Source organism: Protomyctophum bolini (genome assembly GCF_963924005.1).
Source record: "Protomyctophum bolini genome assembly, chromosome: 22".
Taxonomy (NCBI): Eukaryota; Metazoa; Chordata; class Actinopteri; order Myctophiformes; family Myctophidae; genus Protomyctophum; species Protomyctophum bolini.
The window spans coordinates 10,910,857-10,929,005 of record NC_137883.1 but is presented as its reverse complement, the minus strand read 5'-3'; the positions used below and the strand labels follow the sequence as shown (position 1 = coordinate 10,929,005).

The 18,149-nt window shown below is 41.1% G+C and overlaps 2 protein-coding genes across 4 annotated transcripts in view; one reads left to right on the top strand and one right to left on the bottom strand.

Moving 5' to 3' along the window:
* Nucleotides 1-18,149, bottom strand: part of LOC308309931 (uncharacterized protein) — a 157,073-nt gene that overhangs the window by 41,442 nt on the left and 97,482 nt on the right. For all 3 annotated transcript variants that reach the window (XM_080755912.1, XM_080755913.1, XM_080755914.1), the window contains 17 exons: nt 13,220-13,327; nt 12,746-12,799; nt 11,795-11,848; nt 10,947-10,991; nt 10,757-10,810; nt 10,215-10,259; nt 9,093-9,146; nt 7,656-7,709; nt 7,304-7,357; nt 4,013-4,066; nt 3,156-3,209; nt 2,926-2,970; nt 2,171-2,215; nt 1,579-1,686; nt 1,272-1,325; nt 575-628; nt 137-190 (listed from right to left, as the gene is read on the bottom strand). In XM_080755912.1, the coding sequence (XP_080612038.1) occupies nt 137-190; nt 575-628; nt 1,272-1,325; nt 1,579-1,686; nt 2,171-2,215; nt 2,926-2,970; nt 3,156-3,209; nt 4,013-4,066; nt 7,304-7,357; nt 7,656-7,709; nt 9,093-9,146; nt 10,215-10,259; nt 10,757-10,810; nt 10,947-10,991; nt 11,795-11,848; nt 12,746-12,799; nt 13,220-13,327 (990 nt within the window). The remainder of the gene's footprint in view (nt 1-136; nt 191-574; nt 629-1,271; nt 1,326-1,578; nt 1,687-2,170; nt 2,216-2,925; nt 2,971-3,155; nt 3,210-4,012; nt 4,067-7,303; nt 7,358-7,655; nt 7,710-9,092; nt 9,147-10,214; nt 10,260-10,756; nt 10,811-10,946; nt 10,992-11,794; nt 11,849-12,745; nt 12,800-13,219; nt 13,328-18,149) is intronic.
* On the top strand, nt 16,296-17,915 carry LOC308310398 (E3 ubiquitin-protein ligase TRIM35-like; the record flags this gene model as incomplete). Its single annotated transcript, XM_080756743.1, has 1 exon — nt 16,296-17,915. One exon carries the CDS (start codon nt 16,296-16,298, stop codon nt 17,913-17,915), a length of 1,620 nt encoding a protein of 539 aa, XP_080612869.1.

Below are 18,149 nucleotides of genomic sequence, written 5' to 3'. Positions count from 1 at the left end.
CCAATTCCTGTACGTCTTACATACTGGCAATACAGTGGTGCCGATGTCTGAATTCCTGTAATTAATAGGTATAAAATATATTCATAAGCAGTGACGACAAGTGGTTTTAACTCATGTTAAAAGTGAAATGACTGACCTGGTCCCCTTTCCTTCCAGGTGGACCCTCAATTCCTGTATGACCAGGAGGACCCTATAAACAACATGAATCAAAATAATCATATAACTATACAAACTCGAAAGACATCAAATAAAGTTTGCACAGAAAGAAAATATTTTATTTTTAGTGATATACCTGCTTATTCAGGGTGGGACTGTCGGGTCTCTGCTCTACATGAAAAGTGTCTTGAGACAACTTTGAAACTTGAAATAAAATTGAACCTGTGTGGCTCACAGGTCAGCACACTATTGCTTCAACTACTGTAGCATTACTAACTAATTAACATATCTGTTACTAACAGACTGAAACTGAACTTGGTAAACAAGCCTTCATGTGCGCTGCTCCTACAGCCTTGGGAGATTTGCTAAAACAATAGAGAAAGCTGTATAAAGTATTTTTTATTGTTTAAATACCAACCTGTTGTCCGTCCTGTCCGTCATTGCCGTCATCACCAGGCTGTCCTCGCAAACCCTTCAAATTATCACAACATCAATATTAAGAACCAATATCACGACACACATTATACAGATGTGGTGAAGTTAAATGTGCGTTATTATGTAATATTAGAGCGGTGCCCGATGGGCACGGGCCAACTTGGAACTATGCAAGTTGGAAATGCATGCCCCACCCAGTTATTATGTCCCCTTTATGCCCATATATGGAGTTCTTTGTCAGGCATGCCCAAATATGGAGTCTATGCAGATGTCAGAACATAATTGTGATGTCAGAACAGGCCAGATATATGGAGATATAGGGGTGATTAGGTCCAGAGCCCGGGCTAAGGCTTTTGTGCTGGGTCTGGACAACCGGCTATCCGACAACCTCGACACTGAACGCGTGTGGAGAGAACACGCCCCCAGTGCCCACAGCGTGCGTCCCCAGCGGGAATCGAACCCAGGACCTTCTAGCTCTGAGGCGACAGCACTACCGACTGTGCCACCGTGCATCGAATTTGAAGTCAGTGGGGCGAACGGTTCTCGAGTTACGTGGGTGCATGTCATTAATATCATCTTGACAGACAAGAAAATGTCCCATTCTGCAGTGGATGTACAGTAACAGTTGTGTGAAGGGGTTTAAGTGTGGGGAATCATATGCAATCAATATATGAACTCACTTTTCCTCCTCTTTCCCCTACTGCCCCTCCTAATCCATCAGCACCATGGGAACCCTAGGAAAATCGGACATAGATTGCGTTAAAATGCAAAATCTGTGTACCCCTTGCAAGTTGAACAGAATCTATATTTATATAATATAATTTAGGTAGTACTTTAAACAATGTGCAGTACACGTAACTGCAATTCACCCTAGTGACTGATACAATAAAATGTGTTTAGTTTGTACTTTTTCTGCATTTTGGTCTAGTCTAGTCTATAGTCTCTGAACAAAGGTAAAATAGCAGCGGACATTAGGTACCCACTCACTGGGATTCCTGGTGGCCCACTGGGTCCCAGAGTTCCTAGAGGCCCTTTGCTTCCCCTGGGACCTGGTTTCCCTATCGCTCCAACAGAACCTGGAACACCTGCAAGACCCTGAAGCAGACACACAGACAAACATATCGTTGCTATATATTAACTTTCTATGTACCTTTTTAGTACATTAATGCGCTACTTTCAGTAAAATGCAGTAGGCCTACCCACCTGTAAGGCCAGTCCACACCAAAGCAACTCCTTGCAACAAAACCAGTTTAAAGGCCAGTCCATTATAACTCCTTGCATTAAAAGCTCACGTGAGCATTTTTTTAATTTTTAAAGTGAAAGTGGTGTCTGATGACTGGGAACTATGCCCAAAAACTAATTTCACCCACTTTTTTACTTGTAAAACTGTGATGTAACAATAAAGATGATTCTGATGTTATAGATATTTAATCAATGAAAAGTAGTAACAAGAGCTTGTGATTAAATACTACTACATTAGTAGTAATATGGGAACACGGGATAATGCACGCACGCACGCACGCACGCACACTATGAATTTGCACTGTACAGTGCATTAATTAAATTAATTACAACTTACTGATGGTCCCTGTATGCCTTTTGGACCCAGATCTCCATGTCGCCCCTGTGAAGAAATGCAACAAGTGACATAGTAAAAGCTATTTCAAAATTATAGACTTGAAATTATATGCAAATACAATTTATTATTATTACAGACTATTACAAACATTGATGTCTTGAAAAAAGTGAGAAATTCACTCAAACTAAGTGGTACTAAGTTAAATGTATGCTATTGTAATCACGTTTGTACAATAGACATGATTATGCTAATTATGTAAACCAGTGGAGACTGTTCCCATCGCAATAGAGGATGATCTTTAAATCACACCTGCATGCTACAGACTATGTGTCCATTAAATCACTGACCAGACTGATGGTTTAATGTCAATGTTATTAACTGGTACATCTAAATGTGTTATACAGGTATTTTGCACACAGTTGGTTTCTGTACCCTCCTTGAAGCCGAATGTTCTTTTAGAAAATACATGTTAATGAATTATATATCCTTCTGAATCAATGAATCAATGAATCAATGTTTCCTCCCAAATATGAAATGAATATGCAATGCACATTTCAAGGTGACCACAGATAATGTAATTGTGGAGTTTTTTTAATTGCCATTTCTGACATGATACAAATTATAATCTGCACAAAAAGGCCTCAAAGAATGGCCTCAAAAATGGATAAATAATTATCCATTAAGTTATACAGTAAGCGTAGGAAATGCAGTTCTCAGAAGTCATGCGTCCATGATGAAGGGTACATTATGCTTACGTGAAGTCCTGGGGGTCCCTTCTCTCCAGGTGGGCCTGTTAGACCCTGGAAAACACAGATAAGACATGTCAGAACATGCTGATCACACCCCCCACGCTAACTGTGACAGCACAAATGCCCCTAAAATACATAGACACAGGTGGGTGGATGGAGGGGCAGGCAGGTGGGCCGGACGGACCCGCGGGCGCGTGCACACACACACACACACAATGGAATCTTGGGAGACTTACTGGAGGTCCAGGCTTTCCAATGGGCCCAGGTGGACCTCTTAATCCAGCCTCTCCCTATTGCACAGGACAGATCACACAGCACAGTTAACAACAATTCACTGCTATTGTTGAAAATGCCTAGGCTTTCACACAGATTATAATATATATAATATATTGGCACCACACCAGTGGTTGCCTTTGTGCCCGATTTATATTCTACTTTATATTACCCTTACAAATTAATTCTATTAATCCCCTTCAATCACCACTGACAATAGAGACAATTGTGTGAATTTGAAGGAAATTACATTTATTTGTATGGAGGTCAATTAGCGCAGTAATCTCATCATACTTGCTATGAAACAGCAGTGGTGGAAAAAAGTACTAAAAGTTTTTAGTGAAGTAAAAGTATCAATACTAAACTACTCTGTTACAAGTAAAAGTCTTCTAAATTTACTTGAGTAAATGAAGTATTAAAAGTACTCATTATGCAGATAATTAATTAATAGCAGATCTTAATTAATAGCAGATCTACAAGTTCACAAAGTGTCGCCTCGCAACACATTGTGAGCTTGTAGATCTGCTATTTTCAAAAGGCCAAAATATAGGGCTGAAGTGGTTAATGTGTAATAACAATCAAAATCTACAAAGTAACTAAAGTTTTCAAGTTTCAAACTACAATAATTGGATCCGTGATGTAGTGGAGTAGAAGTAAAAGTATTTGAAATTAGAAATACTCAAGTAGAGTCCAAATACCTCAAACTTGTACTTAAGCACAGTACTTAAGTAAATGTACTTAGTTACTGTCCACCACTGTGAAACAGAATGTTCATTGTACAGTGTAGTGTCAGACCTGGTGGTGAAAGACAGGGACTTACTGAGGGCCCCATGTGACCTGTAGCCCCACGCATGCCTACAGTTCCAGGAAAACCCTGAGGGAAACAATACCATAGGAATGAAACAGTGAGAATGATGCAACAGTGGGTCCCATTCACTTCCACTGTAGTTTGACATGTGTACATTTTAGATTTCTTACAGCATTCCCTTTAGTATCATACAGAATTATGCACATTAAAAAAATACTTTACTAGGCCTACATTTTAAGTTCTACATGAAGTTGCGAACTACATTTTGTGTCCCTGCAATGACAGGAAAGGAAATAAATGGAAACAGATTCAGATTCTCCCAACAGTGACAACAGTAAGTGGGGCATTTGCTTTTATCCTAGGATTGTGCAATACATTCACCCATTCACACACCGATGGCGGAGGAAACCATGTAAGGCGCCAACCTGCACATCGGGAGCAATTAGGGATTATGCGTCTTGCTCAAGGACACTTTGACACTAACTTTAACACCGGGAGAGCCCGGAATCGAACTGTGAACCTCGCGGTTGCCACTGTATCCCTAAGCAACTTCCGCCGACATACTGTAGCTATGTATAGCCATCATGCCATGATGCAAGTCCAAACATTGTCAACGTCAGTTGCTTCTGTGCGAGTTGCGCTTCACCCCTCTATTCACTCTCAATGCAAGGTCAAACAGAATTCCACTTGTATTAGCCTATAGACTCTATAGGCTAATACAAGTGGAATTCTGTTTGACCTTGCATTGAGATAATTTGATAGATCATTGCATTTGATAGATCACAATATATAGTATAGTATAGCTCTATAGTATAGAGCACCGAAGTCTGACGTCACTTTCAGTAGAGGGCGTCAGTCCCCAGGTTCATGTATTTTTTTAGTTGCATTATAATCCCCATAGGGGGATTTTAGATCACTTCGTATATGAACTATGTTTGAAAAATAAACTGACCACCCCGGCGTTTCTGTCAGGGGAGTGGCTGTGTGTCGTTAATGATGTTCATTTTGATACAGCCAGTTTCTGGAGAAAATGGAATTAATGTGGCCGCAAAAGCCTTGAAACTACATATGAAGGCAATGCTAATATACGTCACGCCCAGCTATCAACACATTGCGTTCCTGAGATTCCTCGTTGACACAAGCTCAGCTGGTGGTGACTCAACTCGTACTAACCACGAAACATTAAATATCAATAAAATAAAAATAAACATTCAGTTTATGTTGTGCGACAGGCAGATGCATCCACCCGCCTACCCGGAAATGTAGTCTCTGGGTTATTTGACTAATTTCTAACGCTTATTTTGTTACTCTTTGGGTATATTTGTACATTTCCACCTTCAGTCGATGCATCATATCCATATGAGTGAAAAGGCCGGGGTGATCGGTTAATTTTTTTGAAGCGATCTAAAATCCCCCTATGGGGATTATAATGCAAATAAAAAATACATGAACCTGGGGACTGACGCCCTCTACTGACAGTGACGTCAGGACTTCGGTGCTCTATAGTAGATACATACAAAGCAGATTGGGTCAACATGTATGAGTCCTAGGGCTGTATTTTGCGTGTCTTAAGGACCAGGTCTTATTCCCTAACTTGAGTGAACTAAAAACCTGGAGGCGTGATCAATGCTCTTTGGCCACTCAGAATAGCCAAATGCCATTGATCACGCCTCCAGGTCTTTAGTTTACTCAAGTTAGGGAATAAGACCTGGTACTTAAGACACGCAAAATACAGCCCCTAGAGTTTATTTTCTCAGAAGGTATATTGTAGTTAGTGCAGTTAGTGATTTCATCTACTGCCGCAGGCTAGCCCTCTTTGCAGGGGGTGAAAAGAGGAGGAACAGTGAGTAGACTGGCCCCTGGAAAAAAGCCCCCACTTCCTATTTTTCTATACTGTACATTTGTACAGTATAGACAGTATATTTGTACATTTGTACATTTATATACATGTACGTTTTCTCTTATTTCTAACCGTGTACTGTATGATGATTTCCTCTTTTTTTTGCATAGAAGATTCTGTACATCTTTAAATGTTCTGATGAATAAAAAAGTGGAGGACCCTTATGTAAACAAGTCTTAGTGCTTTTTCTGGTTTTATCTTCATAGCAGTTTTTGTACTGACCATGTACTTCCAACTGTACCCATTCTACAAACTGTTAATACAATTATACAGATTTCAATCAATCAATCAATCACTGTTTAGTGTTTACACAGCAAAAATGCAGCAGTGCCTCCCTGTGGCCACACAGTAACTTTGCACTTTCCGGTCCCAGACTAAAATATATAGGGGTTCTCGGCACAGCAATGGGCCCCAAGAGCACGCAGAATCACTGGTGTGTGTTTGGCCACGCCCTGTCAACCACTGTCCCAGCTATGGACAGCCATGGATATGCATGCTGTTTACATGTAATGAGAAAATAATTAAACTGTGGCCAATTTAATCTTGAGTGTATCGATTTGCAATGCGTGGAAACTGTTGACATTATAGAACCAGATAAAATCAGGGCAATATTTAAATACGAAATATAACTCCAAGAGCTACATTATGCTAACGTGTGAAGGGAAAACGACCCAGTTTGATATTCCATCTTCACTTAATGCAACTTAATACATTTAACAGTGGTATATTAGATTAACCCAATTTCCGCCAGCATTAATTAATCCCTCGATAGCGTATTGCCAAGGTTTTATCGCTTGTCTGGGCCAGAAACGGCCCCTCAATGTCGTTTCTGAGATACAGGGCTTCCAATGCAGGGCTTAGAATAGAAGTGGATGCACACGCATTTTCAAAATGGCCGCGGCCACTGTCTTCCTTGATGTTGATGTGTTAGCTTTCGGTGGCTAACGATACGATCGGATTAAAACATGGATTAAAGAATACAAGCCCTGGAACCCGAGAATCTCGTATTTGGCGGGCTAGGGTACTAATTTAACCCTCCGTGTACCTCGTTTCTGGCGGGCTCCGTGTAATGCGGTCAGTATTGGCTGAAACTTGAAGTCAAAGCTCATAAGTGCACTGACCCATACCCTGTATTCACCTGGGGACACCCCTGGGTCCCGAACTCCCTGTTTGGGAAGCACTGCGTTAGAGCATAGTGTGTTATTATGGTAATAGTTCCCTCTGCTCTGTACTACAGGTTCTGCTGGAGCATCACTATATTAAAATTAGGCTCCAGCAGAACCCGTAGTACAGAGCATATTCTGATAATATGGTAATAGTTCCTGTACTACGCGTGCTATAGGAGCATCACTGTGCTACGGAAATAGTTCCTGTATTACAGGTGCTGCCGGAGCATCACTTACATACATGCCTACTGGGCCCTGTGGTCCTTCCATGCCTGGCTTTCCTGTAAATCCCTGGAGGACACACACAAAGGGAGAAAATACACATGCACACACAATGTGAAAATGCATTACACGCAACATGTATCGTTCTTGTACTCTGGCATGTAATAACTGCACATAAATGTAACACAACTTCTTCCGTGAATAATGTGTGTGCGTGCCTGCGTGTATGTGAGCAATAAGTTTATGTCTTCTTCTGGTGTGTATGTATGTACTGTATGTGCATATCTAAATGTAATGTGTATTTGTATGCATTATGTGCATGTGTACCCGACCGTACTACATTATGTATACCGGTACTTTGACTTACTTTCTCTCCTGGCGGACCCGGGATGCCTTGATGTCCTGTCTTTCCTGGAGGTCCCTATCAAAGACAAACCAGTCACTCACACTTAACTTCTAACATGCACTTAATTTGCCCTTGGCGATGGAGTGATTCAAAGGCCAAGAGGGTCTTATATTCTTATGTTATGGATAATATGGCAGACCATTCTGCTCAACTTAAAACCATTATCTTCCCTATAGGCATAATACGGCAGCTGACCAACCAGTGCAACTTAGTGTAGCCTACATGTCTATTTATTGGGAAGATATTATCTTCCAGAGGATATACAGTAAATGGTGCATTATATAGCGCCTTTATCCAAAGCACTTTACAATGTGCAGCGCGTGTGTGCGCACACGCGCGCACACACACACACACACACACACACACACACAAGGCTAGGCTAGGGCAAGTGCTACGGGCCATGGTGGAGTCTGAAGAGGTGGGTTTTCAGACTACTACACACACACACACACACACAGACACAGCTCAAGGACACTTCAACAGCAACGCTAACTCAGGGGGAGCCAGGGATCGAAGCTGGAAACTTCTGTTTCCCAAGCTGCCACTCTACCTACTGAGCCACAAGCATAGCTGACGAAGTTGTTGCCGTGAGGCACTTCTGCACGGATGGAATGCTAGTATTTAACCATTTCCCCGTGGTCTGTTTGGTGTGTCTGCGTGACGTAATAAACGCAAAATCTTTTGGTTATGCAATAAACAAACTATGGCCGTGCAGTCCTCCATAACCGGTGGCTGATCATCTCCATTTATAGCACAGCTGTTCAATGTCATCCAGATCACCCTGAATTTATATCACTAATAACAACAAACCTTGAGCTCACATCACATTTAACAATCCAAGCATGCCCGGCCCCTTCATTTCACAGAGAACACAACTACTCTGGGTTGTTTGAAATGGTCTTAAAGCCTTAAAATAGATAATAGAAAACAGATAATATATAGTATATTAATATTGCATAGTTCAAGGTTATGTTATGTACCCTCTTTCCCTGAATCCAATTAACCTAAAAAGAAGAAGACAAGTAAAAGAAAGAAAGGAAATAGAAATGGAGAAACCCTTTGCTATCATATTATGCTATGAATCAATGATAAACCACCTTTGGAAGCAACATTCCTTTCTACTGAAAGAGTTCCAATTAGTGCCAAGTTTAGAATTTTAGAACTATTGTCATAACAGTTTTGATGGTCAAATAATTTGCAAATATTTTTCCCCGTACAATCTAGAGATCAGCAGCTTGACACAAATTCACACAATGTATGTCAAAGTTCCATTTGCTCTCACCCCATATAGTACTGTACCTCTATAGTATACCTACCCCTAGGTGTGCACATACTGTACTCTTTTGAGAAGAAGCTGCTTTTAATGGATAAGACGGTACTGCTCAAATGTAACCTTACCGGAGAACCTGGGACACCATCTGGACCTCTCTCCCCAGCAATCCCTGAAAAACCCTGCAAAAGCAGAACAAATAAAGTATGAGATTATATACTATAGTGTTCCTTTTCTGGGGTAAATATTCATTGTCTATGAATAGATTGCATGGGGTCTAAATGGAAACAAGACTGCAAGGACTAAGACTGTACTCTTTTGCCGTTTTTACATTTATGTTAACCCATTTTGACCTGAGATGAGATTCTAAAAATGTCTTCTACATCCTGACAGTTTTCTGAAAAAGCTATGTTCGATTTTTCAAAAATAGCAGAAGCTCGTAGCGCGCCACTTGGTGGCGTGCTATGAGCTTGTAGATCTGCTATTTTTCAATAGCTAAAGCAAAACATAATGCTAACACCAAAAGGGGTTCCCGCCCAGAATGGGTTTTAAAGAAACTATTCAATCAATCAAGCTATTTCCAGTACGTTTAATTAATATGATATTTTATGTAGAATTTGGAAGGGAGGGATGACAGATAAATAAGAAGAGAGGAGTTAGATTGAAAGGAATAAAATCTATTGCGCTTGAAAATAATCATTAAAATTAAAATGCAGTGCAAACAATTTAATTTATTTCTGGTATCTCTGGTAATTAATAAAGCTGTGAACAAAATACGTCTTTAATTGAGTGACGAATCAATTTCTGAAGTGAAGAGTTATTTAATCTACCATTTAATCAGCTCTTTAGGATTTAATTAGAGCAGCTACTATAGATTGAGATTATCAATGATACTGCACATTTAGGTCATTGCAGTGCTTTTGTTCTGCATGTGTTCTGCTTCTCAATTGGGACCTGCATGTGTGGTTGTGTCATTTCTAACACAGGCCATGTCAACACACCTCTACCCTTTCTTTCTCATTTTCCCTAATCTTTAAGAACTGTGTGCCTAATGGCTTTGATAGTACAGACCAAGCCGAGAACGTGAAAGGATGCAGTGATCTGTCAACTGCTGCACTCAGTCATCCACCCTAGTCTGCATATCATTGCCTACGTTTATGCCCATAAATGCCCCATGTCAGGGGCATACCCCTCAGAGAGGCAACCCCTCTGGGATAATAATGGCCTTGTCTTTTCTCATGTCATCTCACCGCATGTCCTTTAGTGCCAGCACTGCCGACTGCACCAGACGGGCCCTGAAATGGAAAGATGGCATTAACCCAGAGTACTTGTTATATACAGTATAGTGCTCCGAAGGAAAGTCTTACAGTACAAGTCGCTCAAGGATATAAATAAACGGTCTTGAAAAGGTGTCAGTGTTATCCAGTGAAAACCTCTGGCAATATTGATTGTTCTTGATGTACATATCAGAGCTCCTAATCATTGGAAACATGTTACATTATGTGCTTATCCTGCAATTATCATTGTTGTATTAATTAGTATCATGCAAGTTATATGCAAGTCCATTGCAAAGTTTTGTAAATACTGCTAAATTATACTCAAAATAAAATTACAAACAAACAAAAAAAGACAAGCACTAAATGCTAAACAATACATATATTACTGGTCAGTACTACACAACATTGTAAAGGAGTCACTGGTATAGAATGTATCATGAAGGAGAGTGCACTCAGACACAGAAGTATTTAGAGTTGTGTGGTCATGGTATTGAAATATGATATAGAATGGGAACCTGTGTACCAGGCTTTCCTTCTGGTCCTTCTGTCCCATGGGGTCCTGGCAAGCCCTGTTAAGAACACACGCAGATAGACACGGATAGAAAGAAAATGGGCTGAAATATTGCAAATAAATGTTTTTAGTCTAAATGACATTGTTTCTCTATGGCATTTTGGACAGCAGTCGAACAGTAGATGGATGCATACCGATGGACCGGGCTGGCCAACGTGTCCCCTCGTCCCAGGTCGGCCCTGGAGGAAGAAAGCAAAACAGAAAATGCTCCTGTGTTTGGGGTAGTCTCTTGAAGCAAGGACACATTGTTGAAAAGGTAACACAAGCTTGTGACTAAATAATGACTACATTGGATCCATTGGAACACAGTAAATGTGTCCCACTTCCAGAAAAGTAATGATTTATATACTATGGATTTATTGCGAATTCAGTGAGCACTTACTATGAGACCTAGCAGATCATGTCTGTCTGTCTGTCTGTCTGTCTGTCTGTCTGTGTGTCCGTGTGTCCCCCCTTTGTGCCCATATATGGAGCTGAGTGATTTGTTTGTGATTGATGCAACACACTCCATATTTGGACGTATAGCTGCTTTGGGGACTCCTTATATGGTTATGGCTAACTTAACTTAAAAATAACTTAACTTAAAAAAATAACTTAAAAATAAATCTTAAAAAAACCCAAATATGTACGAGCTGCGTTCGCTTCCCGCGTCTTACTGGTATACCACTGTAGTAGATTTATAAAAGATTATGTAAAGATTAAATGTGCATTAAATTATGGGCAAAAAAGCTATACAATGCAATAAATGTGACTACTAAAATGCAAGAAGGTACAGATGAGCAACGCAACTCTAAAAATATGTATTGTTGGTAATAATCACATTAAAATGCAGATAATTAATGCCAGACCCAGACCCCACTTTGAGAAGCAATGCACTAAGCATAGTGCAAAGTGTACCACCTGAAAGTGTCACTTTTTATCTGTGAATGCATATACATGCATGTACAGTAAACCACACAGAGCATGAGTGTATAAGACCTACCTTGTTCCCCCTCAGTCCTGGTTTTCCATTACGTCCGTCTGGACCTCTGTTCCCCTTCAAAGATGTTCACATGTTAGTGACAGCAGTCGAGTATCGACAACCAATGTTCAATACCTCAATATACATACTGTAGGCTACTACGGCCATGGAAAATACACATTCGCATTGGCTGATAGGCTGTTAAAATCGTACGTGACAGCCCAGGGCACCCCTCCATGGATTTGTCTATAGCAGGAAGATTAACGCACACAAATGACTGTGATGAGGTGCTGACCGGGAACAAACTTAAGCACTTGCACCGCAGCATGCCCATTCCGGGGGGCACATCCGGCAAAAATAGCCGACGTACAAGCTCAAAATGAGCCCATGCGTGTTTCGAGCTTGTAGATTGGCTATTTTTGACAAAGAGATTTGGTGTAGATGGGGAAAAAAGCAGTCCAAGTACAGTTGAAACTCACACTCACTAAGACTAAAGCTTTTTAAATAAATGGTTAAAAAGACCAAAAGCCGTTGGCGAAACCGGTTCAAAACCTCATTCTGTCAATTACTCTGAAGAACTACCTACAGTACCTACCTGTACATGCAACATGTGATGTCACATCACACGTTGCATGTGCAGATGTGGATGTACATCACTGTCACGATGATGCGTGTTATGTGGTCTTCTGCATTATTGTGTTCATGTGAATGTGATGCATTAGGTGTATTGGATTGCAATGGTTTGTGTATTGCACTTCTACAAACTAATTTCCCAGTGGGTGCCAATTTCCAACACCATACACCTACTTTCATTTCACTCCGAGTCATTTAACATCACCAATATTTAATCGATTTTCACACCCAAGACCAAAGAAAACGGCGAAAATCGATCTGAAACAGGCTATCCTTGATGTTCTTCGATTAGCAAAGGAGGCCAACTAACTGTGTTCATACAAAATGATCATCACTAACCTTTAACCCTTGGCTGCCTTGTTTACCCTGAGGGCCAGTTTCACCATTTTCTCCCTGAATGGAGAAATACAAATAAAATCAACCGAGCATGTCTCCCTCTTCTCATTGTCAGACACATTTCTTCATCTGGTTAAAAGAACATAAGCTACAATACAGCCGTGGTTCTCAAACGTATTCTATTTCAAGGAACCCCCAGTCATGTGATTCACAAATCCCCATAATTCAGAGAGCATGTAAACCAAATGGACCGGTTCCATTTGTACCCCCTCAAGGACCCCTGGGCCCGGTCCCCAATTTGAGAACCACTGCAATAGAGCAGTGCAATGAATGAAATATCCCATCTCCACCAATGCTTTTCATCTAGTATAATAAAGTCAAAAGTGCAATTGAAAAGACCTTAAAGTAGATCAAGGCTGCTATATAGGCATAAGGATGACATAATAACTCGGCACAGTAGTAATATTATGTTTATACCTCAAGACCTTTGGTTCCAGGCTGGCCCTTTGGCCCCGGGAAACCAAAGGAACCAGTAGGGCCCCTCTCTCCCTGAGGACCCCTGATACCTGAGGCGCCCCGAACACCCTGGGAATATATATATATATATGAGAGAGAGAGAGAGAGACACACACACACACACACACACACACACACACACACACACACACACACACACACACACACACACACACACACACACACACAGAGAGAGACAGACAGACAGACAGACAGACAGACAGACAGACAGACAGACAGACAGACACATTGAGTTTGAATTGATCTGTTAAAAATTAAAAACACCAATAGAAATATGTGTGCTTCCTCCTGTGATGGGTTATGTGGAGCAGCATAAGCGATTGCCAAGGAAATTGAACGATTTATTTTGCAGGATTATTATGATTATTTATTTTAGAGGGACCCTGCCTGTGAAGTAGCTATACATTTCAAATGCAAGTAAAACGTATGCAGTATTTTTAGATAAAAAATGTCCTACTGGATAGGTGGGCGGACAACATTGAACTTAAACACATTATATATTAAGATAAGCATAATATACTTTTCAGGTAAAAAAAATATATATAATGTTTCAGTAAATATCTTATATACTGTAAGTGTTTATGATTAATTTACTGATTTGGGTCAAGTAGCTTGTGCAGCTACAATTAATTATATATATTTTTAATGTCAACATATTGACATTGAAATTCAATGTTCAGTTTAATGTTGTGTCTTTCAAATTCAGTGAGCCAACATTTAGTTTGACCTGAAGGGAAAACATCCTGTAGCCTATTTACCACTCAACCTTATACCATTGTGTGTCTTCATACTGTTAGTACTTTTTATATGCTTGAATTCCGTTCTGCGCCAAAAATAGCAGGTAAAAACCTAAAACTTAAGTGTAGCGAAGTGGAAAATAATGTTCCCACTAAAATCACTAGATGGCGCTGCCATCCTAAAAGTCTGACATACCGTGAACAAGAATGGTTCACAGAAGTAGACTTCCATTTTCTACACATGCCGAAGTGTTGTGGTATTCAAGATACTGTAGCTAGGTAAATATACCTCTTCTTTCTGTACAAAATGATCAACATAATGATTGCATAGAGGTAAAAATACATCGTTGTCACGGATGGTAATTTAGTTGGATTATGTTTCATTTCCGTCCTCTCATAACCAAAACAGTAGCAAGAGGAATGACGAGATGCAGGGTTCTCGACACTTTAATTTAAGTTTTGTGTTTGAGCACTGAATTGTGACCAACAGTCCATGTGAAAAATTGTCAACACAGACAAGTTTTGTTTCTATGTATATATAGGAACACTACAATTGGAAAATATAAATATAAATTAACTCACATCTGTTGCAAGTGTAGACCTGTGCATACATTAATAAAGTCATCAAACCAGGTTGTGTCTAAAGTGCGATTGCCGGTGAGCCGGTTTAACGTGAGAGCAGATCAACTTGAAATCTCAATGACGGATGGGCGCGCTCGGACGCGCCGAGCGAGTCGCCGTGCCGAGCGTTGCGACGGCCACCAGACCCGACTCAGCGCCGTCCGAGTTACGTCCCGATAGGCAGAGAATAGTATATATTAGTACTGTAGCCCCTAGTTTCATTTGCGAGGACAGCTACGCGTTCTGTCGCCGTTAGAACATCTGCGCCGAAGACGCCGTTTCCACGGCGACGGATGATGTCATTTCATTTTGATCTGATTTCATCCAAATCTGATACACCGGTAAGATTACACATGAGGCAGAGTAAGGGCCGATTCATACTCCCATTTCGGCGCTGTAGTGCCGAAATGATTTCGGCTCGTCAGAAATTTTCAGTAGCACCGAAGAGCCGACTTTAGGACGGTACCCGCCCCCCCGAACCTCAAATGACGTCAAATTGTAGGCTCTACAGCGCCGAAACGACTTTTATTCGGCTCTAAAATAGGAGTATGAATCGGCCCTTACAGTAACGTAATGTCCGGTGTCCAGAACACCCTATAACATAATCTGGAAAGGAGTCCAGGTCAACCAATCCATCTATCTATCATAATGACAATTTAAATGAAAATGTAAATGTTCTAGCTCTTAATATAATAGCAAAAAACTGTGTGGGGAAATATGTCCATTATCAGTTGTACTGTACCATTTTCAGAAATATACTGCAGCAATAAAATGTTATATGTACTGTTAGTGTGTCAAATTAAGGTCTCTTGCCAAATTGGATGTCATGAATGAACTGAAGCATCATTTTCATTATTGCATTACCTGTATTTACTGTATGCAAATTGGCCTACTCAATGTCTTCTGTTAAATTTGCTTCATATATTTGGTTGCCCAAGAGGTTAGCGTGAGCCAAGGAAGCTTACAGAAGGAAGAGAAACTGCTGACATCATGGTACACGCCATGACGCTTTCATGGGATAGTTGAGGAGCAAAGGGATATTTCGCGCGAATTCGTCTAAAAGCTCATAATTTTGCACAGATCAAGTCCAGGGCATGCTCTAATGATTTAGCTAGGGCGCCCGAGCCAGCGACCTTCGGGGACCTTTGCCACAGCGGCCAAGTCCATATTGCCAACATTGCCAACCTATATAAGGCAACATTTTCTACATTTCATTATGCCTTAAGTAGCATGCGACGTGTCAAACTATGGGGTTTTCATGATTCCGATTTCTGAATCCGTTCCAGCATTAGTTTTGCACGAAAAACACTTAGACATGTCACATGCTAAAAGCATAATGAAATGTAGACGTTTTTGTCTAACCAATGACTAGTCTAAAATAAGTACTGTATGAACCCCGATATTACTGTAGATAAACAGAGTGACTATCTCTTCAGCCCTTTCTGGTTAACTCTGCTTGCGATTCATTTGGGATATCAGGAAAGTCTACATTCTCACCGGCAATAATTTCTTCATCTGTGTTTTTCCACAGCTACAGGACAATACTGACGCAGAAAACTTGAACCTGCTGGTGTCACCTTGAACAAGAACCAGGATTCAAGTCAACTTCAGGGCTGATTCCTGTCCTGAGCAGTCTTGTTGTATTCACTGAGACTAAAATGGCTTCAAAGTCTTTTTCAGAAGAAGATTTTTCCTGTCCTGTGTGTCATGAAACATTTAAAGATCCTGTTATCCTGCCATGTAGCCACAGCTTCTGTAAAGCCTGTCTGCAGGAATGGTGGAGACCGAGTCAGAGATCAACAAGGCAATGTCCAACTTGTAACAAAAGGTCTTCAATGAATGATCCACCCTGTAACCTGGCGCTGAAGAACCTGTGTGAGACATTCTTACAGGAGAAACGTCAGAGAGTTTCAACAGGGTCTGAGGTTCTCTGCAGCCTGCATGCTGAGAAATGTAAACTCTTCTGCCTGGAAGATCAACAGCTTGTGTGTGTTGTGTGTGTTCATTCAGACAAACACAAGAACCACAGTTTCAGACCCATCAATGAAGCAGAGGTTCTCTGCAGCCTGCACGCTGAGAAATTCAAACTCTTCTGCCTGGAAGATCATCAGCCAGTGTGTGTTGTGTGTCTTCATTCAGAAACACACATCAACCACAGTTTCAGACCCATCGATGAAGCTGCCCTGAATCACAAGGAAGAAATCCAGAAATCACTGAAGCCCTTACTGGCGAAACTGAAAGTGTTTAATGAAGTTAAAACTAAATGTGACCAAACAGCAGCACACATAAAGGTCCAGGCCCGGAACACAGAGCGGCTGATTAATGAACAGTTTAAGAAGCTTCATCAGTTTCTACAGGAGGAAGAGAAGGCTAGAATCACTGCACTGAGGAAGGAAGAGGAGCAGAAGAGTCACATGATGAAGGAGAAGATTGAGGGTCTGAACAGAGAGATATCAACCCTTTCAAATACAGTCAAGACCATAGAGGAGGATCTGAGAGCTGAACACGTCTCGTTCCTGCAAAACTACAAGACCACAGTGGAAAGAGTCAAGCTCACACTGCAGGAACCACAGCTGAACCCTGGAGCACTGATTGATGTGGCCAAACACCTGGGCAACCTGGCCTTCAAAGTCTGGGACAAGATGAGGGACATTGTCTCCTACACTCCTGTGATTCTGGACCCCAACTCTGCCCATCCATTATACAGCCTGTCTGATGATCTGACCAGTGCGAGACATGGAGAGAGACAGGAGCTTCCCGACAACCCAGAGAGGTTTGACTGCTTGTACCATGTCCTTGGTTCTGAGGGCTTCAACTCTGGGACTCACAGCTGGGATATTGCAGTTGGAGAAAATGGATACTGGACATTAGGGCTGTTAGCCGAGTCTTACCGGAGGAAGAATGGAGATACACATGTGGGTAAATGCTGGAGAATCATGTTATGTAATAATGTATACAAAGCATACTGCAGTTCAGGGCCAACCGCTGTTCTCTCAGTGAAGCAGAAACCCTGGAGGATCAGAGTCCAACTGGACTGGAAGAGAGGAAAGCTGTCCTTTTCCGATCCTGATACTAACACACACCTACACACCTTCACACACTCTTTCACAGAGAAACTCTTCCCATTCATTCTTAATGCTGTCAGTGGTAGCTCTGTGAAGGTGCTGCCAAGGAAGGTCAGTGTAACTCTGGAAGAGCACAGTTACACTAGAAACCCGCCAGGCGTGACTCTGGAAGAGCACAGTTACACTAGAAACCCGCCAGGCGTGCAAGCATAATTATACAGATGATTTTCAGATTTTCTTCCACTCCATGTAATAAATGCAGCTGTGGTGAGAGCAATTGCCCGCACACACAATAAAGAGCATGAGCTTTTTTTGTCTTAGACATGATAAAGATGTGAACATTGGCGTACTGCTGGAGTTGTATAGTGAAGTTTTCTTTTTGTTGTTGACTATAGTTTGTCTTTTATTACGATTTCTAATGCTGCCATAATGTCACTGGAAGAAACA